Source organism: Pavona decussata, unplaced genomic scaffold (genome assembly GCF_977016875.1).
Source record: "Pavona decussata unplaced genomic scaffold, jaPavDecu1.1 SCAFFOLD_386, whole genome shotgun sequence".
Lineage (NCBI taxonomy): Eukaryota > Metazoa > Cnidaria > Anthozoa > Scleractinia > Agariciidae > Pavona > Pavona decussata.
In genome coordinates this window covers 2,978,995-3,005,234 of record NW_028145758.1, presented here as the reverse complement: position 1 = coordinate 3,005,234, position 26,240 = coordinate 2,978,995, and the positions used below count along the sequence as shown (strand labels likewise).

Sequence of the window (26,240 nt, the reverse complement as noted above, 5' to 3'; positions counted from 1 at the left end):
TTTGTTGACTAGAGCTACCCCATTGAAACCCTCTTTTTTGGGTCAAGACTTCCTGAAGCTAAAACAATCACCATAACACTTTAGAACGTAGGGAGTAGAGTTTGTTTTATTATTATTGATTGATTTGACTTTTTATTTGTAAACTCAATGGTCATTTGACGAATGAAGTGAATTTAAGTGGAAAATTACAAATTCAAAGTGTCCATTTTGAAATAATACTATTTTTATTGGTTCATTACTGTATATTTGAAGTCAAATAAACTGTATTTCTCATTTAAATACTGCTAATCTTTTGTTAGTTAACTGGCTTATTGAATTAAGTTATCAATTGATGCTCATGTTCGCATGGCTGCTTATTTCTCGGACTTAGGCCTGTTCAGATCAGCTCCCATGTGCGGTTCTCAGGAAATATGGGCCCTATAAGTCTGAACATAGCTTTTTGTGGGTGCCCAAGCAAAATTTGTGCACTGTGCCCAAACAGTGTTCCTGGGCATGGCAATCCCGGCGTCGAACCAATTTTGGTAGAACACAGGTTTGTTATCTACGAGGATGTTACAGTTAAACCATAGTACTTCATTTTTAAGGCGTGTTGTGATATCGTAGCCTGAAGACTTTTGAAACTCGCACCAATAGTCTTAAATGTTTTTATAGAATGTGGGAAGATTTTTGAGATCAAGCGTGTTTGTTGCGTATAATTGCACTTTGCTAGGAAGGATAAGCTTCCGTGTTTGTGTACGAGGTGATTGGGGATTATTTTCCAGGAAGCATGTGAGTCGCTTTCAACATTCAACATCGTGGCAAGATACACTGTTTAGCATTTCTTGAACAGAAGTCGCAATAAAAATACTACGACACCAGGAAAGTATAGAGTGGTAGCTCATTTTATTCAGGTGTTTTCCTTCATTTCATCATAAAAGAAATATATCTTTAGTAATGAGAGCGGATACAAACAGCATTGATCACGTGACATGTTCCACCCACACCAGTGCTGTCAAAATTACTCTGACGTCACTGAATAATTAATTCACAAAAATATAGCTGTACCTATGATGAGAAGTGGAATATCTTTTGAATGGTAGTTATATTTACAATGGTTACATTGAGAATGAATAAATGATTACATGATGGCCTAGACTATTTACATGCTTTCTAGTGTCATTACGAGACCACGCCTGTGAAAACGTACTAAAGGTGCAGCGACAACGTCACTATCAAAAAAGCATTCGCGTTTTTTCAAACGTCATCGCGATTATTCCAACTCGCTTTAAATGTCAAATGCAGGCGAAATTTCCTGGAGTTGAATTCTTGGAAATCGCTGACGGCATCCATCCAAGTTTTGAAAGAGAAAGAAAAAAGCGTCGTCGTGTGTTTACGTCCTCCATAAAACGTCCCTCCAGGAAAATTCACGACGGCTAGTCGTGCAGTGGCGCCGGCGAAGAAATGTACCAATGAAAAAGTGTAATGCACATACAGAGTTTTTGTTTTGGTTATTAAGTCTATTGCTTTTTTGAAGTTCTCGTTGCCGTCGTCGATGCTAAAGCTCCCTAATATAGCTCTTAGAATGCTGATAAAAACACTAATCACTCTGACTAGAACTTCCAACTATCCTACGTAATTTTACACACTCGATATACAAGCTGTCTTTTTTGAAAAGCTACGTTCGTAGCCCTTATTAACTCGTATGTAAATGGCGACTATCTTTCAGTGTACCAAAGAGGTATTTTACAATTAACATCACTTGTGATAGTTCTTTACATGAAAAATTAGGATTGAATAAATACGCTAAATCATCTTTAATTAGTGGCTTAAAGGAAACGCAGAGATGTTGAGAATCAGTCAAAAGGACCTTGTTGGCTTTCTTCAAACGTAAGTAAAGTTTCATGAATACTGTCTTTCAAAGGACGAACAATCTTCACACTAAACGCTAAAATGTAAGCATCCGTTATCCAAAACCATACTTCCTTTCTCGTATTTTTGAAACTGGTTTTCCGTTTTTTTGTACTTATTGACTAATTTATTCTCCATTCTCCTCCTTCAAGTCATAGTAAAAAAAATACCATAAAAAATGCTATTTTATTAGTGTTTATTTGCTTTATAAATAAGACATGTGGCAAAGGGTTATATTCTAGCCTAAATCTGCAACTGAATGTGGTTCTACTGAGGTTTTGGTTTGTGATCTACCATCCTCTCACTTCAAAAAACGTGACATAACACTAGTAACACGCGAGCATTATGTATACACATTCGGTACACTTTGTGTTTTAAGAGCAATTTAAATACTATTGCCACGTGGACATCACGTGCGCCCGAAATGACGATATACTTTCATCACGTGTTTCTGTATCTGGAACAAGTGAACAGTTTTCGTCACGTTTGCGTCTCCCTAACGCCGTCTTCGCTTTCTTTGATTGGCGGGAGATGCTGAACTTGACTTACTGGGTGAAGCCATGACGTCTGTTGTGTCACGTGACTGCAAGACAACAAGAACAAAAGCGTTGAAAGTAACGTTTCACTTTACTCATCACAAAGTAGCGCTGGCTGTTTCCTGGCTAACGATCGCTTAACTATGCTGTATCTGGATTAGTCGCAAAGAAACGAAGACAACTGGGGTTTTAAGAAGGAACATTCGTGTAAATTAATTCAACATGAGGAAATACCGAGACACAAGCGATTAGCGTCAATTAAACAAGTCATCGAGTAGATTTTAACTCTTTTTTTCTCTTTATCCTGAAAAAAGTTTTAACCCAAGATACAGTCACATTTATTTCGATAGCTTGCCAATGCACGTCTCATCCCTGTGCTCCCACTCGCTCCAGACCTCTCTCTCTAGGGTCGCCTCAATACATGTGTTGTCAATACGCCGAACAAGCTCACGGAAACTAAAGTTTCTAAATTACACTTACTTGATATAGTATCTGACTCCATCTGTGGTAAAAGCCTCTTCCCAACCAAACGGAAGAGCTAATTGACAAAGAGAGAAAATTAATAGGAAGAACCAAAGACAAGCGGAATTTCAACATTGCCGGAATTAATTTCTGAGCTTTGATTAAAGAGTTTGTAGCAAAAAGCGACATTGCTTCTTTCATCTAAATGTCCATCAAGAGAAAAAAGTTAGTCCTACATTACTAAGCAAAATAAACTGTACCACAACAAAGCCTGAAGAAAGCACTAGCAGTGTACAAACTTTACGATTTCACCCCAAAATTAAAAAGTTACAACCAAAGTTCAGCCTCCCCAAACAATCTCCCTATGACATCGTTTTTAACTTACGTTCTTCCTCTATCAGCGACTTGACTGACTTGACGGTTTCCCGAGCCTCTCTTGCAAGAGAAGCTGGCGTGATCTTGGCATGACGGGATAGGTAGGCAGGCGGTTTGGGACTGGTAGCTCCTTCACGACGCACTGTCTCTACCTTACCGCGCTGTCGTGAACTGGAAACAACATACGGGAGAGCTCAAGGTGAGGTAAAGTCGCACTACAAGCCTAAGTGACCCACAAGGCCGGAGCTTAGCCCGGTTCCTGTCGCATGAAGCAACTAGGAGTATTGCTAGTCCCCCGTGGATGGGATACTAATCATCCGCAATAGTATGACGCTGGTGATGTGGAGTAAAGTTCTTGACTATAAAGGAAACAACAAGACAATACAGAGACCAACCTAGCCTCGAACCAGCGACCAACCGCGTAGCAAGGGGAGGGAACTCAAGGAAGGTTAATACGGAGAAGCACCTCCCCGAGGTCCAAACTCTTACTCTTTTACTGTATACCATTTTTGACAGGCAAACCTTTCAGGTAACGCTTTCATGTACCTTTCATAGGAAATGGTACCCCTTTCACAAACCTATTGTAGAAACACCCTTTAGATACCTAAATGACAGTTTCCCTCCTTCCCTTTTTCTAAAATTCGGCACGTGAAACCCTTACCATTGTATATACCTCTATCCTGTAAAGGTAATCCTTTCGGGTGGAGCCTCCCCGTACAATCCATTTTAGGGGTACCCCCCCCCCCCCCGACCCTCCGATCTTCTGTCCGAACGTCCGATTGAATGTCCAACGCGCTAATAACTACACCACCGCGCCATACGGGAAAATTAAAGAAGTATTAAGGAAATGTTCTGATATGTCACATGACTTAAGAGTTTACTTACTTTCCCGAGGTTCCGTCCATTAAGTTCTCATGGACCATCTGAAAATTAACAGGAAACAAAAATCAATCGATATGAAATGAAGAATCGAAAGGGCAGGTCTTAAAAAATTAACGGGAACTTCTCGGAACTTTGTACAGGAAATATTTCGAAACTGTAGCTTTCTCATACCTCAGCAAAGCGAATCAGTTTTTCCGTCGCTACTTCGTACGTTCGTTTACTAACTTCGGCTTTCCGAAGTTGACAACCGAGGACAACCAGTCTCTTCTGTAACTCTTGAAGTTCCTTCTGCGAAAAAAGAAAAGTCAACTTCGGTTGACATCATACAAATAATTAAACCACTTTTGGGAGATCATCACCTCACTTCTCATTAATGCAAAACGGCCATGGCCAAAAAGTCAAGTCATGGCGAGGAAATTGCCATGATGTCTCTCTGCTGTATTAAAATACTGTAGAAGACACAAAGAAACCGGTATCTTAAAACATTAGCATACAGCGTCGATTTGCAGAGTACAAACGCTTACCACATCAGGTTTCGGCTCCGCCTCTTTCGCTTTATAGGAATCCAATTCTTGTTCTAGAAGTCTTATAACCTGGGGAAGAGAATAAAATACCTTTTAGTTACAAAATGTCCTCAAGTTATGATTGCAACATCAATACCAAATGCAACAAACGGCAATACTATGATGAACCAATCACTGCCATGCAGTGAAAAATACTCAACTGGTGAAAATGCTTGTGAAAAAAAAAAAGAATTTATGCACGCGAAAGTCGGTATATCTAGTGTACCGTGCCAAGCTCGGAAAAATACTTGCAGGAATAACAGGATCGACAAGATCACTTCCCAAAACGAACGCAATTCCTCCTACTAAATTATTCCCATTAACATGAAAACCTTCACAAAAGAATGCAATTCTTTTAATTCTGAGTAAATTGTATTTCGTTCATTCGGCAAACAAGGGTAAAATAAACCGAATACTATTCTGTTCATTCCGAAAACAGAATAGGTCCCAAAAGAAAATGAATCCCATCTGAAAATTCCGTGTCCCAAAAGAACGCGTCCACACGCTTAGCGCGGGAAAACATCATAATTGCAAGCGGCGGGAAAAATTTGTAACATTTTCCCGCCCTTTTGTCTGTGGTGCCAAGTGCCGCAATGCGCGGGAAGTGTCACCGGCAATAAACGCGGGAAAGAGCGGGAAGTCACCGTCAACATGCAACAAGGAAACACGGACTCTGAAGAAAAACGGTAACTCGGTAAGTCTGCTAAATTTATTTAGCTCAAGCTAAAGGAAATTTGTATATTTAAAGCACACTATTGTTGGCTTACCTCGGCATAGTCGTGTTCCACGTCCTTTGCGGCTTTCTGAGCTTCCGAGGCCAAATGAACTTTTCTTTCAAGTGACTGACTTTCTTCCAGAAGACCTTGAGCGTCCTGACACAAATCAAAATAACAAGATAGGATTGTCAGTGGAAAGCACACATAGTAAACAGGTTCGTACGATAGAAATTAAATTTGTAATCAAATAACAGAGGAAAAAGTTGTGGCTTATTGTCGAGACGCGACTAGCATAGGACGCGAAAATCAACTTTGTACAATTTAAGAAAAGACATGATTTTTTTCTTGATTGATAAAACTTTCCTTAATGAAAACCAGCCCAATGAATCTTGTTAGATTATAAATATTTTAACATATCATAGAGAATTTATGTTCACGAAAGCCGCTGTGCACATGCGGTCCCTAATTTTGAGACAATGTTTTCCGAAGTTTGACAAAGTTTGATTAAAAATGTATCTGACCACACAGCATTCTCACCCTTCTTGCTTTCATAAGTTCTTCTTCAGCGGTTAGACAATCTTCTTCTTTCTTTTTCAGTAATTTTCGTAAATGTTGTACTTCTCGTAATGCCTCGTCACGTTCCCGTCTGATTCGCTCGGCATTTTCCGCGCTCTGTTTTGCCATGGCCTCCAATGAAGCTAACTGCGACTGTTGCTGCATCTAAAGACACAGACAGCTCTTTTAATCGTGAAAGACTATTGTGTTATGTAGATCTTCGAGAACAATCTTTTTCAAACACCTTTAACTCAGTCTGCGGTAAAAAGGATCTCGTCGAGTGAACTATTAAAGGGCCCTAGTCAGCCACACCTTTGTTTTTGTTTATATGTGAGAGTTTCGCTATTATATTTTATTCGGAGCATGTCGAAATGAACGAAATCACTGTGAAACTATTAAAGATAATGAAACATATTTTCAGGAACACAACTTACAGTAAAGCAATAAGATTTCGCTTCACCATGCAATATCAATGGTTTCGATGGCATCAAAAATGGCGGAGGTTGACTAGGGTCCTTTAAGAGGAAATGGGGAAGCTAACTCCCTGCCTATTTTGTTCTTTTCCAAGCAAAGGGAAGCCTTATATGGTTGCTTCATACTCTGATCTACTTTTTCAACCCCATACGCTATGTCTGTTTCTCATACAACTTCTGTTTTAGCGTTCTCGATTTTCAATTTTTGTAGTAACGAGAGCTTTCGTTTATCAGGCTACGGCAAACTCACTAGAATTTTCTGAATCACCCATTCCTAGCACATCAACACAACTGACTGCTAACCACAACTAGCACATGTATACTTCATCCAGCACTATAGCAGAGGCTTTTGGGCACGCGAGCGAAAATCGCCTCCCCCACCCCCCAACCCCTTACCCTCAGAACCCGTCCTCTTTCACTCTTCTCAACTACATGTTTTGCAAATCCAAAATGGCAGCTAAGAAAAGAACGAATTTAATTCAGAACTCGCCTTCCCGAAAACTACAACCACTGAATGACTTACATGTTATTAAATGACTATAATCATCATCATAACTAAACATATTTCACACCTGTTCAAATGCGTCTTTTTGAGCCGAGACAGCAGCGGTGTTAACATCTTGTATCGCAAACTGAACAGCTGAGTTACTCAGTGAATGATCATCCAGTTCCAAAGAAAATACGTGCCTTGCAACATTCACAAAATCTGAAATACAAAAACAAAACCATAAATAGATCTGGATATCTACGCAAGTCAAGGCTAGGCTTTACATTAATTAACTCCCTCCTGCCCGATGTCTGCATCACAGCATCAGACCATCGTGTCACAAAGTGCCGGCGATCTTCCCAGCTCAAACTTCGGTTTATTTCGTAACCATTACAAAGAAAGATATTGAGCAGTACTTTCCCTTAGTGTGCATACATGGTAGTTCTACCTTTTTAACCTGTGGACGAAATCCTACTGTTTGATTATTCAAATGAAAGCTTTCTGAGTGTTGTTCATCCAAAATGAATTACTGGGTGTCCTTAAAGCCATGTACAATTTATCTCGTAAATGGCTTCAATTTATGTCTTCGAATATTTACCTCCATATGACACAAAACCACCTTGATCACCAGGCAATCTACGCCTCAACTCTCGCTGTTGTTCCTCTGTTGGGTTGAATCCCAAATATCGTAGCGCCTGAAGAAAAGTTTGAAAATATATTTTATCAGCATCAAAAGAGACGCAAGCCACTGATCTGTAAATCATGCAAAAATGGAACTGTTTTGAAATCATGAGCTTTAAACAAAAATAGAAGCATCAGATTGAACAATGCATGATTACACAGCTGGACCATATAGAGAAAACCTTGCAATTTTTTGCTCGTAAAGTATATTGGTTCGAGACCGAAAAGTTAGACTTGTTACATTTAGAAAAAGATCTGATAGAACTGGAAGTAAAGGAAAACTTTACATAACTCAAAAACTGCAGAGTGAATGGAAGAAAAACAACACAGTATTTTGTTAACCTCGCCATCTCGACAAGCTGTTCAATCCCGTTTGTTTCAGACAAAAACAGAAACGGCGCTTGTTCTATCAGGCTTTTAAATAAATCGTGTCATATATAGTTCTGTTACATAGGTTTGATTTCCCTATAGGGATATTTGAATTAATGCTTTCAATTTTCATTGAGTAGCCTATTAAAACTATTTTGTTTTTCAATGCAAATTTTACCCGTGTCAAACCTCTAGCCTATACCGGGCAAGTCACACATCTACATGTTGGCAAAGGCAACCAGCAGAAGTTCTCAAGAAATTTGTGCTTTTTCGTTTATTTGTTTTCTTAGCTCCCTGAGAAAAAATTATTGGGCTCCAGATGTGGGCAAGTCTAGGCCCAATTTTGGTATGTACACAGACAGGGGGTGGGGTGGACAATTAGCAAAAGCCAGTTTGAACTAACCACTTCAAGTTTCTCCACTCTCAGCCTGGTATGTGGATCAAGTGAAAGCCGTCGGCTGTTTCGCCCATGCCGTTTCGCCCTGGAGCCACCCGCTGACTGTGTTGTTAAAAGTGACCCTTGACCACCAGGACTAGACGGCTGGCTCAGAGGGGGCGATGCATTCTGCTGCGAGACTCGATGCAAGGCTTCCAGATCCTGTTGTAAGTAGTACGGTACTGATGAAGGTTCAAATGCTGTTTGTACGGGACTTATATGAAGAGATCCTATGGGCAGTTGGTGGGGCTGTGTGCCTAGCACAGATGGCCCAGTTCCTGAAAATAGACGAGAAAAAGTCTGATCGCAACAAAGACAACAAAAACCAAACTGTTCAACTTATCACTAGTTCTTTTACAACTTTGGTGTGTCTATACAAAATTAACACACTATAATTTAATTTTTTTAGCGAGGCCTGTCTGTCCTGGACTCTCCTGTGTGCAAGAACATACTTTTAAGAGACTTTCTTCTGTTCTTTCAGCATTATTTAATTAATGGGCATTCCTTACCTCCTAGAGGTTTCTAAATGTTTTAGATGATTACATGGAAATATGATTTCAATAATAACTAAGCCACTTCCACAAAGATTTCATGTACATGTGAAATCACAAATTTCAACTCTTTTGCTGCTAAAAAAAATATACTGTTGCTCAGGAATAATTGATAACTACAGACTCCATTTAAAATAGTTTGACACTGCCAGACATTTCTCATGATCACAGCATAAACAATAAAACTTTTTCCCATTAATACCTTATTTCCATGTTATAAGTACAATCTTCACTTCAGCTAAAACCCATAGGAGGCATTTTGAAATTTATATTATCAAAGAACAGCAGACCAGAAATAGAAATTATATATATTTTGTTTCAGCAGCTTATAAATTATTGTGTATGCAAATAGCTGGCCAATGATTTTTTAGATTAGTTCACACTTGTTTTGTTTTGCAAGAAATAATTGTGCCACTTACAAAGCAAGATAAAAATCCATCATCAATAATTAAATCAGATTTACCCACCGTTTTGCCTACCTTTGGCAAATCATAGATTTCTAACACTTAACAATTAAAATCTCAATCTCAGCCGTTTGGAAGATAAAAAGTTGGCATTACATTGTACTGTCTTCATCTTTTTTAATCTATTGTAAACATCACTAATTTGAATGAAAGAGTAGTAACAAAATTTCAAATGACTGGGAACATATAACTTAAATGTGCTATATATCTGCTTGTAATTTCCCACATAGCACATACAGTATTTAATTTTATACAGATATGTATACTACAAGAATAAAAACATCTCAAAGTGTAAGGAATTTGATGTTCTAATTTCCCCTTATTAATGATGTCAAAACACACCTGTAACAGAAGTGATTAATTTAACATTACTTTTGGCATGAAAAATAACACACAAACAAACAGGATTTCAATAACCAACTCAAAAACAAAACACTTGTAGCTGAAGGGTCTAACAACTATGTTGAGTGAATAAGATGACATAGTGGGGTTAAAAGAAAATTTATAGAAAAGAACATAACTTAATTCAAAGCGTTGCCAATAAAAATATTATTTTGAATAAGGCAAAAAAGTAGACTAATCATGACAAGCTAAAGGTTTACTTTTCAACAGCTTTCTTTAAATGAAAGCTAATGTTAAGCAAATGGTTGTAGTGCACAAACTTGTTTTGTCGGAATAAACAGTCTAATTGAAACATTCTAACAACAGACTGCAGACTTGATAACTAAAATTTAAAATCTAATTCTTAAACAGTGGTTTGACTTGACTCCACCAGAGTGAAAAGGTGAAGGATCTAATCAGACTCAAACTGGTAAGAACAGTTTAATAATAATAAAAAAAATTATTGATGCTAGGTTGGGCTTTAACAAACTCGTCAATTGCAGCACAGAACATTGTGACCATTCAAGGAGACTATTTATTTGGGACGTATGCTCAGAAAACAAATTCAGAGAGTAGACTGGAACCCTTGGCTGGCCAATGTACAATTAAGCAGGCATGCAAACATCACACTGCCTGGTCAATATACTTATAGTCTGCTAAATAAACATATAACTGCAGCACTGTTCACGGCTACACATACGCACACACATCAAGACATATCAGACCTTCAGGTATGTAAGTGGAAGGCCCACTCCTCAAACGCCCAACTTGCTTCTCTTCATGAAATGAAATATGTTGGTGGCTCAGCCCACTGGCCTCAATTTTGGTGTAAAGAACAGGGGGTGGGGGTGGCAGGGCAGACCCCTCCCCTAGATCCACCACTACAATTCAAAACATCACTTGAATGCAAGGGGATCATCATTTGCTGAGCATGGTAGTCTGTCTGCACAGGAAGCTCTGCTACATACAATGCATGCTACATTACAAGTCAAAATTCTGAACATGGAACTCACCATTTCCAATAAATGAACTAGATTGGTTTACATGGGACTGGCTTCCTAAACCCCCATTAACATATGGTTGACTTGTCCATGGACCGGCATACTGTTGATTCACAACCTGAAATCCATTACGTGCACTATCAACAGTTGTAGGCGTTGACGACAGAGCTGGCTGAAAACCACCATTTAAGAGTCTCTGTGGTATTGCTGTTGGTGCTTGGTAGAAGCCATTTACTGGCTGTGGATGAGAGCTTGGCATACCTGAATGGTTCATAGCATTAGCAACCCCCTGTAGTGGATGTGTCATTGGTTGTAAAACAGCAGGTTGAGTGTCTGATATGACAGGAGGCGATATTTGAGACTGAGGGCTTCCTTGAAAAGTTTCCACACTTGGAGTACTTCCACAACTGTTTGTGCCAGCTGGATGCGATGCACCACTGCCAGCCAGGAGTTCTTGCATAAAAATATCAGTGTTGCTTAAGTCTGGTTCACTAACTTGAGATGATCTACTTGATGATTGAGAAGAGCTGGAGTTCTCAATTCTGTTTAGGTTCAGTTGTGTTGGAGCAAATCCATTTTCTGAGCCCCTCCTTGGGCTGTTCTGCACAGGACTGGTTGATCCATTAGGTGTCCGGCTGCCAGGTCTGAGCCCTCCTCGTATGAATGTTACCTCTGCGTCTTGACACCTGTTAAAAATTTAGCAAAAAATCCTTGTGTTCAAAACTAAGTGTCTATACTCTGAGAAAGGGCTGGAGGGGAGTACTCAGTGATGGAAAAATACGAGAATGGAGGTTGGAACTGGGAGAAAAGGGATATTTGTGAGCTGACAGAGAACTAGAATGCACCATCCCTGCTCCCCCAAGTGCAGTATTCAAGGCCCTACAAAGAAGAAGTGAGAACTGGGAGACCAACTCCCCTATCTTCCCTATTCCGTCAAGAACCATTAAAAAATGTTTTTTCTTCAGTGCTTATATTGCCGCCTGTTAGCTTGAAAAGGCAAACAAAAAAAACAAACAAAAATAAAATGTCAAATACAGTGTATTGCATTAGAATTAAAATTTCTACTTGAAAATTAACCATATAACAGCACCACACGAGAGTACCAACTGTGTGTGAATAGGTTTCATAGACCTTTTTCATAAATGGCGGCCAATTTATCATTCTTTTCAATATATGTTAATAAGCCCTATTAACCTCATTTCAGAGTAAAAATTCTTTTGAATTTTGCACATGCTGATGAGGCTAGTAGGGCTAATTTTCATGAAAATGAAAGAATAATTTATCAGCCGCCATTTATGAAAAAGGTCTATTTGAATGGTCACCCAGCAAGGCTGCTGGGTGACAGGAGCCTGCTGGTAGCCTGGGGTGCCCAAGAAAATGCTCTGGGTGCCTAAACTTTTTTGCAGCAGGACCTAACACTTTACATGCTGGCCTGGGCTCCTACCTTTTCAGCTTTTGGCATTGTGGGCTTCTTTAAAAATTTTTCTTAGACAACCGCATTGCCCAGGTTTGCTACAAGTGTTACAACATTAATTTTAATAGACAACATAAATAGACAGCACCATAGAAAAGTACTGCCCAATAGCTTTTATTATAATAAACGGTCACACTCTAGGGTTCCATAAACCAACTCAAACAATAGAGTCATGTTTTGTCTCTAGGTTTGTCATTATTTAAGGGACTACTGATAAAAGACAAGTTCCTGCCCATTCACAGGTACCATTAATGTACAGTACTTTTCAAGGGTGATGCAAAGCATAGGGAGAAAAATGATTCGACCACAAGCACAACACTTTATTTATTTAATAATAAATATCCAACCTCACTCAACACACCAACCATAGGCCACTTCACCATTATAAGAAATAGTTTTTAATGGTCTATATGCTGAAAGAATTTTTTTTTAAAATGGTTTGTTATTTTTGTAAAGTCCATTATTTTGTTCTGACAACTGAGAAAATACTGTAGAGATGTTATGTAACTATGTTACTTAAAATACCAAATTCACTATTACCCTTACTAGCTAAATTGTAATTCAAGACACTCAAAAGCATCAGGCAACAAATTAAAATGCACTTTACAGCCTCTTAAAGTTTCTTGAAAAAACAATTTACATTGATAATTAACATTGAAGAAGGAAACATTTTAAACCAAAAATACTTTGGGATTTTGTTGTTGTTGCTGTGTCAACTGACAAAATAAATTTTCAATCCATCATGAGCCTTGAAAATATTTAGTAAACAGAACACAGGTGTTCACCAAATATAAACATGCAGCTTTTAAGGCACTAAAATGAACTAAAAACATGTCTGCCATAGACAGACATAATACATATCAATTTTCCAAAATTCAAATTAATTTCCTGTTTGCTAAAAAGATAATATTACTCGATATACTCAAGACAAATTGCGGTATTATATAAACGTTCAGCTTAATATTTACCTGAGCTTGAGTCTAGTTAAGAGAGATTTTGCTTGCTCATGTGTAACACCAACAAGAGTCTCCCCATTTATATACATAAGCCGATCACCTCTTTTGAGTCTTCGGTCCTGCAAAAGAATAAAACTTTCTAGCTTAAGTTGATTTTCAATAATGTTATGGCACTACTACAAGAGTCAGTTTCAAGATTCTAGCTGTGCTCCATTGTTTATACCACAAAGCAGGTACTGACAGGTGTCTGGAAAAACCTAGAATTGAGAGTGAATTTAAAATGAAATTTGAAACTTAAAAATGCAAATTTCATTCATGCTTGTTGGTTAACCAAGGAGTCCTAAAAATAAAGGTGAAAAATTGTGAATCTGTGGTTGAAACAAACAACAACAAAATATTTCTTGCTATTTGATGCTCTAAAAAGATTTTAATAACAGGTAGAGTATTGTTTTTCACAAAAGAAAACAATTATTGCTGTTTTAAATAGACTAAAAGTAGAACCACCTAGCGGGCTTACTCTTCTTTGTTGATAACACCACATGTAGGGAAACTAACTTGACATCGCAAAATAATTCACAAATACTAAATGAATCCAAAACAGTACGATGTGTGACTGGGCTGGGTGAAAATGGATTTTCCATTAGTTCTAAAAAATATAATATGTAAATTAATTCCCACAATTAAACCACATGTTAATGTGCAGCATCCAATATTTACAGACTAAATACACTGAATACACTCTTGACATAGAAAGAAATATTTCAAATTTGGAATATTCGCACTTTGCAAATCATGATTACAATTTCATCACCAAATTTATCTCAAACCTTTGTATGTAACACTAATGAACGGAACAGTTCAAAATAAAACTACAGAAAGTGTAAGAATCACCTAAAATTTTTAGACCCTGAATTTGACCTGAACTGCAGAATTGTATTTTAAAACTCTTGACTCAGTCACTGTTATATACAGATTACCTAGAATACTTCAAATCTGGCTACTAATATTAATGTTTCTATGCCAGATACAAATTCACATTTCAATAAGTGGACCTTTTAATGACTGCAGTTTCTTGGGAATATAATCATTATCATTGCGTATAATAAGTGATGACATATCAGATAAATGTTTAAATTTCTTGGCACATAATTATTATTAATAATAGTTAGAACTACAGCGTATGGATAATTTATCTTTAGAAAAAGTAATTTCAATTGGAAAAAGATTATATTCATCTCCCATAATTACAAATTATAGCAATGGCTAAATTATTCTGTTGTAAGGCAACTTAAATTTGTGAACTGTGTATTGGTTGTCTTTAAGGTGGCTTACAAGAGTTAATGGGGGTCACCAGATGCTTTCAATGTGATCGCTGGTGTCATTGTGAGGGAACAAACAACAAATCCAAAGTCAAAACCATCATACAAGGCAATGTGTGTTTGTTATTTTACCATGCTCTTGCTAGAAGTGGCTCAAAACAAGTGGCTGAGTAGCCGTCACAGGACTGGGCTCTAATTCTTTGAAAATGTTTTACTAAAAAGCCACCTGTATGACCCAGGGTTTTCAAAAGCACCCGACGCCCGACGCAAGTCACCAGCTACTTATAGCATTTGCGCCGGGTACTTTTTGTCGCCAATGTATGAATTTATGTCAGTAACGTAGCTGATTATGGACGTGGATATTTTTGCCCAGATTTTAAGTCCAATTGTTATAATTAATAGTTATATACATCTTCTTCATGTTTATTAACTACTATCCAGTGTTGTCTTTGGGTTCTTTTAATGACATTTAACATGAACCGGAAACTATTTGGGGTTCCGCGAAGCCAAACAAACACTTTTTTGCCCTGAAAATGCACCAGAATGCATCTATGGGAATGCAAAATTTAAAAATTTGCCGTGAATTCCCCCCCCCCCCCCCCGCAGGAGGGGGTATCCCCCTCTCACACACCCACCCCCCACCCCAGTGCAGCAAAAGCCACACAGCACCGCTGACGCGGTTCAATTGTCCTCCACCTACTTTCACATTTCCTTCTGGTACTTTTTTTCATTTTGAAAACCCTGATGACCCTACATCAAAATCTTACCATTTAAATTTTGGATCAAATTACATGTTCTTACAAGTTAACACAAAAATCTGTAAGAGAGGTTTTTGCATATTAATGAAAATGTCAAAAATCAGGGAATTTTGAAAATATCTTAAAATCACGTTTTACAGATTTTGAAAAAAAAAAAAATAGTCTGAAGATTGATGTTGACATTATTTAAAAATATTAAAACTTGAGCATAGGTCGCACAGCTAGATTTCAAGAAATTAATGATCAAAAAACATTTCGTACGACCTCCTTGAGCATGAGTACTTCTGCATACACCTCTGGGGAAACCCATTCACTTGCGTGTGTGCATACATGTGCATTATGAACTGCTTGCTTGTTTTCCTTGATCACTTGAGTGATATTTGCTCTCGCGTAATTGCTTATGTGACACCCACGTGTAAAGAAATTTATTATTACTCAAAACTGAGATAAACCACCTTAAGACGTACATCCTTAGCATTGAAACCAGTAATTAAAGAAAAGTATATGCTCTTTTTGTAAAGCTACTGGCCTGTGCCACTATATACAAAAATATTTGACTGACTGATTGATTGATTGAATTGATTATATGGAAGGATGGATGGAAATGGGATGGATCAACTCATTGATTCATTGATCAATTCATTGATTCGTCAATTCTCTTCAATGGAATGGACCTTTTCTCAAAACATACAGTAACAAGCAAGGTTCCATCTGTAACACAGATGCGGTATCACAAAAACACTGAACTCAAAACTCTCACCTTATGGGCATCTCCACCTTCAATAATTTCATCAATATAAACATGCGGACCCTCTGATCTGTTTGTCCCACCAACAATACACAAACCAAGCCCCGTTGAATAACGAATCTGAATGCTCTGCAGCTCTCCAGGGTGATCAAAAGTTGGAGAAGAGCTTTGTGAATGCCTGTCTGTCGTCGGCAAGCCAGAATCATTAGTGACCTCTGATGAAACACTTTGTTGCTCTGCCGTCAGGTGACTGTGGCCATTGTACTCTGGGGATCTATCAGGGGAGTGGGAATCCCCATTTAAGTGGCGTGCATACTGTGTTCCAGCTGATGGTGTAGAGAGCTTTTGAAGGCTGGAGTTGTATGATGGAGGTTCATGTGCTCCTATCAGCAATAAACACAGTCATTGTGTTATTTACATCTGGTAGGTGGGTCAGATAAGGTGCAAGGTTCAAGAATCACAACATGACAGACTTACCAGGAGGATGTTGAACCACCATAGGACCAACTGGAAGGGTGGGCAAGTCCATGGAGTACATTCTCTGAAGGCTTGCAGAAGGCCTGTCAAGTGAGGAGGTGGGTGATAGGACAGGACTGCCATGACGGCCACCAGCTAGTGGTGACATCTGACCTGCAGTCACCACCCAAGAACGCTTCCCTGCATGGAAAGAAATTGATCTAGTAAATAACAGCAGAACAGCCACACTCCCATCTGGGCTGTTCAAAGCAAGAAGAAATTTAATATAATGAAAGCTGTTAGTCATTGGGGGTTGATATGATAGCTCAAAATTAACTGTTTGTCTCAGGATTGTGTCACCTAGGTATAGATCACAGAAAAAGACTGAAACAAAATTTGATGTTGGATTTAATGGCCTTCTGAACAACCTGGAATCTGGGTCATCCTTAACCAAAATGCTTTCACTCCACCCCATAATAACTCCAGTGATGCCAACTCTCCCGCTTTTGGCGGGAGACTTACGCTTTTTTGCCTCATTTCCTGCTTTTTACGTCGACTATCATTATTGAATACTTAGTGAAAGATTGAATGCTGATTACAGCTTTTTGAAATGTTGAAATTACGGTAGAACGGTGAAGTTCCCTCCCTCCCCCCACTGAAGGCCTAAATATAGCCCTAATTCCACAGCCCTCGGAGGCTCTTCGCTATTGCTGACACGGTTCTGCTGGCTGCCCCTGAAGATTTCTGGACGTCTCCTGATTTTTGAACTCCGTTGATTGGCATGTATGTAACTCCTTTCATACTCTTAGCACCACCTTACAAGAAGGTCATGATCTGCAAATGAAGTTGCATCCAGACCTAAACTTTGAGAAAGGAAGTTCACTCACCAGTGGTTGGTGAAGGAGTGGACATCCGTGAACTGCCAAAGCTGCCACTTCTCATCAAGCCATTCATGGCTCCATTGGTTAGACCAGATGCCACAGATCCACCATTAAGAGCCTCCATCAAGCTAGTGAATTCTTGCCTAAAACAGTAAGAAGTGAAATTTATTAGTCATAAAACAATAAGTTACAATTAATTATTATAACTGTCTAAATTTTCACATGCTGATTGGCTTTTGGCTATAATAGGTGACAGTGTAGACCATAAAATGAAGTAAATAAAATACATATAACAGTAAAATTTTATCAAACAGTTTCACACAATGGGTTCTTCAAATTAAGTGACAAGACAAAGTGGATAAGAGGACATGTGAAGAAAGGAGTCTTTCATAAGGACACATTAAAGGGGTAGATAAAAGGACTACATACATGCAGACATCACTGTCTGGAAATAAAGCTTCTAGTCTATTTACCACTTGATCACTGCACCTTGACCTATTCCAGGGTTCAATATGTATTTCAGGGTAAAATTTGCAAAGATCTACCTACCTGGCATGGGAATCTCTGCTCACCACCAGTTTGGCATGGTTTGATTGAGCAGCATTCCTCAGAAGTGACATAGCCCTGATTTAAAATACCAGTAATAAAAGTGAGAAAAAGAAATGACAAGGTCAAAAAATTATACAACTAGAGTCACTGTCAACAAAACAATAACACCCATCTACTAAATTGGAGGAAAAGCAATTTAGGACTTGCCAAGCTACTAAACATGAATGAAAAAGGTTAAATCTCTTGATCAATCTAAGTGATCAAAACTTACTTGTCATTTGACACTCCAAGAAGACTACATCCATTCACTTCTAACAGTTGGTCACCTTCCCTTAGTCGCCCTAATTAAAATTAATAAGACATTATTTTATGCCACTTTAAGACTGCATAATTAAAGGGGTACTGTCATGGCGATCTTGCTGTGTTATGGTCAAAACTGCCCAAATATTTGTCAATGAGCCTGTTTTGTAACATGAAATTGCTCTTACAACATCGGGAAGAAAATACTAAGGTTTTTCTCCCAGGAAGAACAAACCATAATCAATTTTTAGCAACCTCTCTAAATACACAGGAAGAACTGGAAAAAATTGGCCAATTTTTTCAAGCTGCAATCCAGTTCCATCCTAGCCATCCGCAGCCAAAAACAATTAAACGTGGTTTCTGTGTACTAGTAGGGTTATTGTTAACAAAACTCTGCCATTATTTTAACGATCCCATTAAAAGAAATACGCTTTTTGGCTGTTCATAGTGACACTAAAAATAGGTGACACTGCCCTTTTAAGATTAATAACAGACATCTGAAGTTTAATGTTTACGCTTACCATCAAGATCCGCCACACCTCCACTGAGAACTTTCTTGACAAATATCCCAAAATCTGCGCCAAGAGCTGATCTTCCACCGGCTATCTTTATTCCTGGTAACAAAACATTGCAGATCTTACATTAATATATTGTTGCATTAATTCAAATTTGAACATTAGAATGAAAGTTGACGCAACTAATGTTCTGGCTGTATTCAAAATTTAAAGGAACTTACCCAAGCCACTGTGGCAGTTTTTAATATTTATCACTTCAGTTTCATGCCTATCTGCAGTATTAATATGGGATCTGAAAGCACGGTAAAGAACATAATAATTATAAGTTAACTGCCTGACAAATGATAATTACGATGTATAGATTTTGAAGGTTAAAATGAATCCAGGTTAAAATGATTTCAACCTCGGTTGATTTGTATTTTCCTTTGTTAAGGTTGGGTAATTTACATCTGAAACAAAGGAAAATAGAAATCAACCTAGGTTGAAATCATTTTAACCTGAGATTCATTTTAACCTACAACATTAGACATATTTTTATATGAAATAAGGTAGAAATTGAAGCAAATCTGCCAAAAACAATGTATATTATTATGGTCCAGCTGTTACAAAACTGCTCAAATAAACGTTATAGAAAATAACTCATTTTGTCAACAGTTTCAAAAACAGAACTGCCAATTACCACTTTATCAAGGCCTTTCATAATTTAATTAATTTCATATGAGGGTCATACCAAGACATGACTAAATAACATTGTAGTACCTATATAGGGTAGTGAGACAGGTTCACATTACCTTATTATAACAAAAATGTTTGCCTTTTTTTTTTTACTGGGTAGATTTATCACAGGCTTAAGACTGAAGCCTAATACAGAAATTGAAGGTCTGAGAGCATAACCGACTTATGTCGAATTTTAGAGGGGCTTTCGGTTTCGCACGGATTTGTCCGAATTTTGGCTCTCCCTGGTTTGGAAAACATTTCGCGGTTTTACAATCGTGGACAAAACTCCTTGAGAAAACCAAACACGAACAGAACAAAAACCACTTCCTTACTTCTCCCTCTCACCCCCTCCCCCTATGCAATGACAACCGAACACAGACAGCCAAAAAACCACTCACTTACTGTTTCTCCCTTCATGATTCTACCACAGTTACTTCTCCCTCCCCCCCTCCCCCTTATGCAATGTTGATGTGGGAAGCGATGCTTGCCAGGAAACTGTTCGTGACCCAAAAGACAACATTAAGTCAGGGGGGGTGGGGGGGATGGGGGATTTGGTAGTTTGCTTGTCTACAAGTGAACGCGCTTGGAAGGCAAATTTTATTATAGGTTTTGTCCACGTCAGACTCGTTTTCCAAATTATCGGTAGGCTAAAAGTTTCCACTGTCCACGAGCCATGTTTAGTCGCACCAGTTGTTGTTGCTATAAGTAATGTTTGAGATGATATCATGGTTTGCTTTTGCGGGTTGTAACAAGCCCAAAATAGATCAAGGCAGTCGGGATAAACAACTTGCGTATCGTACTGGCTAGTTGCTTTCGCTTTTGTTTGGTGAAGTTTGTAAACGCACGACATCTATGGATCTTTTGAAAAGTTACGAAATTGACGAATGCAGTTCACAGGAACTAGTGGAAATGTTGTCCAAAGAATCCCTCCTTGGTAGTGATGACTGTGCCGTGGCGAATTTTTCAATTCGATTATCAAATCCCGCGGGAGCATCAGAGACAAATCCCGCCATATACAAGGTGTTTTGCAAGCCTTAGTTGTGGTTTGCCAGGCTTGAAATTCGGTATGTAACGATTAACTTGACAATTTCAAGGCAATGATTCAATAAAAGTACGATTAACATACATTTTCAACGGTTAACACCGACTGGTGGTAAAAAGAATAGATAGTCTTTACCTTTTTAATAGAACTGCTGTTAATCGTTGTTAATCGTTGAAATGGCTACATGTCTTCCTGTTAATCGTGTAGAATGCTAGTATTTTGCGTTATCAAGAGTGATATGTCGACAAACGGGACAAAGCTGGATTTTACGCCAGGAAATGGACACATTTTCTCTTGGAGAATGTAACTGTTTACATTTGGGACATTCCTGTCACGTACGTAGTAGTTTGTAACAGAATCAAATAAAAGCGTGACAGCATTCTTTTCCTTGCTCGCCGTGTTTCAAAGACAACGAGTGTATATTGAATACAAGTATTTAATCCTCAGTGCATTGTCCTTTTGGTCATCCAGTGTCTATAATGTTACCGATATATCTTTACAAGATGGTAAAATTTCTCAATGGCATTAATACGAAACACAAAGCGGCGTGAAAAAATACTGGACAATGGTTTTCAATCGAATTGCAGTACACATGCAAAAGTTTGGACAAATCCGAGCTACATCGAAAAACGGGCTGAAATTCGACATAGGTCGGTTATGCTCCCAGCCCTTCAATTGCAAGTCACTCAAACAGATCTTGACAGGACTTGAACTTAATATATGGTGCTGACAAGCTGAAGTGAGCTGCCAAAATCATGGGAAAATCGCAAACGTGTATATATGCTTAGAAGCCTGGGCCTGGTTGTTCGAAAGCCGATTAACACTAGTCCATGATTAAAAGTTAACTGAGGTTTTCTGCTCGTTTGTTAAAATTGTTTTTAAACTCTAATGTTAAGCTAGTGGTAAAGAAAAGTCAACTTCAAAACTGAGGGACGAAAAGGGTTTTGAAAATTAAATCTTTATTGTTGTGTATTTAAACTCGAACCAAAGTTCTCATTAATCCAGCATTAGCTTAATCGGGCCCTGGTGTTGCCAAGGCTGAACAAAAGGGACCTTCCAGCAAAAAGAAGCTGCAATGAATCTTTTTGAAATGTTGCAGTTACTCTTTACATCTAGTAAATCAGGCAGAAAGTAACAAAAACAGTACATAAATGTAATTAAAGGCTTGTTGTTTTCTGGCATTCTCAATGTTGTCATTGCTGTCATTATTCTTAGTACCGCAGATGAAAATGGGATTCTCATCAAAATTACGAAACAACACCAACATCAACAACACCTTACAAAATAATACAATGAGACTAAACCACAAAATTAATAGCCAATTTGCAAAACAAAATTACTAATAAATTAACGAAAAGTTGTCCATCTAATCCAAATTGAATGCTACACTTTTAAATACAACAAATAATTTTGCAAGGGGTGAGAGGGCCTGTTTATTTTAAAAAAACTGTTTTCTGTGCACATTATGGTAATTCTCAAAAGAAACCTAACAGGCCCCCAGGACACCAAGCCCATTGATCCCCCCCTTGAAAATACAGTCGAACCTTCATGTGCGACCACCTCTTGCAAGCCACCACCTCCCATGAGCGACCACTATTCAACACACAAAATCTTTCCCAGTCAAAGCTCTATAAATGGAACCTCTTGTAAGCGACTGCCACCACTTTTTGAAGTGATGGCATTATAATTTTTCATTGATTGTAACCTTTTGTAAATGGCCATTTGACACATGCATGGTCTGATCTCCATGTTTGCTGGATGTGCTATGGTACTCAGAATTTACGAGGAACTTTTAGTGTCAACCTAGCACTGCTCGTATCATAACTTGAGGAAAACATATGCAATAAACCCTCTTCAAATAAATAGATTATCAGACCTGTTCCCGGAAGAGACTCCCTGAAATTTGACTCTTGTAAACGACCAGCTCCCAAAAGCGACCACTAAATCTTGACATTTTGCATGGTCACTTATGGCAGGTTCGATGTAGCAAAATAAACCCTGATTTTTAAAGGGAAATGACCCACCTTGGGGAGATGGAGTCAGCTGTTGTCATCACTGACAGGCTTTCCATGTTCAGCAATTCTTCTACATCATAAATGACTGCAATAAAAAATTAATGCACCATCAGTGTACCATGGACTGTAATTTTTGCTGATGGTGTATTTCATTCAGCAAGCTCCTCTTGTTTATAGCTTTTAAATGAGATTTTACAACTTACAATGAAATCAAATGATAGTTTTCACTCTACAATAAAAAGGTAAAAATTATCGACTATCTGAGCGATCAAAAGAAACAATCATATCACAAACTCATAATTGAAAAAAATTGAAATTAACTTTGTGCTCACCGATTGAATATTTCTCAAAAGAGTTGCAAATATAAAATTACTTTGAAATCAATCAAAATAAAATGGCTTGCATGCACTATATTATATACTTGCCGCACAAACTTATTTATTATTAACACTTTCCCACCAGGCAGCAAATATTAATATATATATTACAGTTTTAGTGAAAGTTACAGCCTGACTGTATCGAACAAAAATAAGGCTAAGTGCGTACTTGTAGATAAACATAAGGATAAATATATTCCGTAAGTCATCTTACTAAGATGCTAATAGCTTGCAAACGTTACTAATTTTCTTCCCATTTTCCGCCAGTTCCAAACGAATTTAAAACTTATGTAAGCATCAACGCTTAAACTAAACCTGTGCTATAAGAAAGATGAAAATATAACGTAAAAACTTAGAAAAGAAGTCGATCGACAAATTCAAGTATAAAGCTCCATGCGGGCCGCCATTTGTTTCGAGCTTATCCTAAATTAACTGCCGGCGAAACAAGCCTATTCCAGTGCTGACACTACGTTCACCGCACGCGCTTTTCCACGCGATAAAAATACGTCAAAAGTTACTTTAAATATCGATCATTTATATTCCGGTTATAAACATTTCACTTACGACTACTTCTAGACATTTAGACGGCTCAAAGCTTGAGAAGGATCCAACTATAAAAGCGTGTCAGCGTCGAAATGTAAACAAAGTACAATATTTCATGAGACAGATTTCATTTCGCAATCTTCTTGCCTCCAACAAACACATTCGGAATATATTCCAGGTTAAGTTTTCTTTGTTGAAACTTCCATCGAACAAATTGCCTTCTGTTGTCAACTACCGAACGAGTTAGTTTCCTTACAGGAGGGTAAATTACATTTTCCATCTCAGCTGTTTTCAAATCGCAACATGAATTCACTCAGTTACCATATTCATATTTCTAATATCCGAAACGCTCGAGAACGAATGGCCTATCCGATTGTCAAAAAATAAACACTAAGATTGAAATAAAATGACGCTTCGTGGCAATTACTAATGAAAAACTACGGCAGAATTTACGCATAGGAAACAACAAATTTGATCAACAGATATTCAACTGAGAAAAGATTTCCCGACGAAAGCCACTTGGGTGAGAAAAACGCCAGCAGGCGCTAACGAAACGTGCGAGTTAAATTTTTGGCTAATGGTAAATAATTTTCTTTATGTCAAGTTAACGACAGAGGTCGATTGAGAGTAAACCATGAATAGAAGCTGTCATAAGCATTGGTGGTGGAACACTGCGGTTAAAACAACCAGTCAAGGTTTATAGACGCCGATTCAACTCCGGTTTAAAATTAACTGCATGCTCACCTAAACATTCGCAACAAAAAGTACCGGCTCAACATCGTAAAGTTTTCATTGGTCTTTGAGACAAAACTTATTTTTGATTTGTGCCGCAATTTATCGTAATCTTAGTACAACATTAGAAAATTCGATCGAAAAAGGCTTACCGCTTTCGTCGCACGGAATTGTTACATACAATACTGACTCAGCTCAGCCGGTTCAAACGTCCACTGTCGATATCATAAAATTTCCTCAGAAACCGTGTTTTCCTTAACTGGTGTGGATAATCAACGGTTAAATACAGTGCAATATCATCCAGTACGCTGTGTGTAACAAGATCTGTTATCTTCAGGTAAACATATGCAAGGTTAGGCTCCACTGCATGCATGCATACCAGTCATCAAACGTAACATGCGCGCTTCTGTTGTTCTTTAGCAACGGGGGATACAAAGTTTATCCCAGGGATTAGTATTACATCCTAGGGTAACTGTAAGTACCCGATATCGATCTCAGAGTATCCTCTCAAAAACTGGAACGATATTATGTTATTTTTTTTAAAGAAATACTAATAGGAAGAATACAACTGTTTGCCGATGTTTTTACAATAGTTTATTTATTGCAATCATGTATCGCGACTACATATTGGGTCCATATTGATATATTGCTGTCGCACTCCGCTGGCTTCAGCTGGCTTCTGAGGTCGGTAGTCAACAGCTGAGTCAACTACAGTCGAACTTCGATTATCGGGACTTGCTTCTCTGGCCCCGTTTTTTCATGAATATTAATATTAGGATGTGACCTCCCTAATTCAGCCCATGGATCAAGGAGTCTTGCAAGCAGTGAACGGAATCGCTACAAAAGAAAGCTTCTCAGAAAGTGATCTGCGCCCAAGACCTCGATCCAACTCAGAGCATTAAGGACATTGTAAAGCCTCGTATCACCCAGATCTAAACTCTTTCAAGTTCTTAAAAGCGTCTCCATATATTTCACACGGTACTGGTTGGGAGTTTATTTTTAACATCAAGGTGATTATCATAGGCACGAGCATATAAAAAAAAATAAATAAAAAATCTTGTGCTTGCGCTTGTCTCACGCAGGTTTACTCACGATTTTTCTAATGCCTCTGCTTTTCGCGCTTATGTGAACTGAAGGCGCGCTTTCCATCAGTAGCTCAAATTTTCGGTTAGAAATTCCGGAAACCTTTCATTTCAGGTAGAAAGCACTTTTTGTCCAGTCATTCCAAACTTGCAATCTCATCAGTAGATCAAAAAATATACGTGGTGGCGAGAGAAGACGACAAAATGGAAATGGAACGGAAGAACTGGGATACTTTTAAAGGTCGTCCTTTTGTTCCGAAAAATTTCCGTCTGATCTTCGCGTACCACTTGCATTTTAACAGGTTGAACCGAAATTTTTGGTCAATTGGAAAGCACCCTGGCCAGTACCGCACTAGACTCCCACGCAGACGTTCCTTGGGGTTCGTCACGCGTTCCTGCCCAGGAACGCGTGACGAACCCCAAAGAACGTCTGCGTGGGCCCGGAGGCTTGTACCGCACGAGTACACTTCCTTGTGCTTATGCATGCCCTTTGTTTCTTAACCAGCCGCAACGCTTCAAAAAGCTTAAAAAAATGTAAACGCCGAAGCGCTTGTTCGAGTAATTACGCTGCGCAAGTGTACGTATAATCGCCTGACGCGATTCTCTCTAGCAACTGCAACTTTAGCGCGGTAAGCCAGTCTCAGTGAAAATATCAATGAACGTTGTCGTAATTCTATTCTCTCGACTACCCTTGTGTCAGGAAGAAAACTCGGTGCTCGTAGCACGTCTTAATACTAACCACCCAGCCTGCGTAGCTGCATGGCAGGATTGTTGGGCGAAAACGAAAGTTGGGCATATTCGCACACGGACAATAGGGCTTCAGACTTGACCACGAGTAAGAGAATGAGCAACTTTCAAACTAGTTACATCTCTAGAACTCTCGCTCTTTCCTGTTTCTCACGGCCAATAGATGAGGAGTCTCTAGAGACAATATTAACGTGACAAGTGATTACCTAA

The 26,240-nt window shown here is 38.5% G+C and overlaps 1 protein-coding gene across 1 annotated transcript; it reads right to left on the bottom strand.

Annotated features, from left to right (window-relative positions):
• Positions 1-865: 865 nt before the first annotated feature.
• LOC146451690 (syntaxin-binding protein 4-like) lies at positions 866-24,591 on the bottom strand. Its single transcript, XM_085098720.1, has 22 exons — positions 24,354-24,591; positions 22,559-22,634; positions 18,997-19,067; positions 18,782-18,874; positions 18,232-18,301; positions 17,961-18,035; positions 17,418-17,554; positions 16,552-16,731; positions 16,087-16,457; positions 13,262-13,368; positions 10,832-11,505; positions 8,390-8,700; positions 7,535-7,631; positions 7,022-7,155; positions 5,959-6,141; positions 5,473-5,577; positions 4,667-4,735; positions 4,314-4,430; positions 4,146-4,183; positions 3,271-3,431; positions 2,904-2,961; positions 866-2,470 (listed from the first exon to the last, which is right to left on the bottom strand). The coding sequence occupies exons 2-22, from the start codon at positions 22,603-22,605 to the stop codon at positions 2,368-2,370; spliced, it is 3,201 nt and encodes a 1,066-aa protein (XP_084954846.1). The 5' UTR covers positions 22,606-22,634; positions 24,354-24,591; the 3' UTR covers positions 866-2,367.
• Between the last annotated feature and the right edge of the window lie 1,649 nt (positions 24,592-26,240).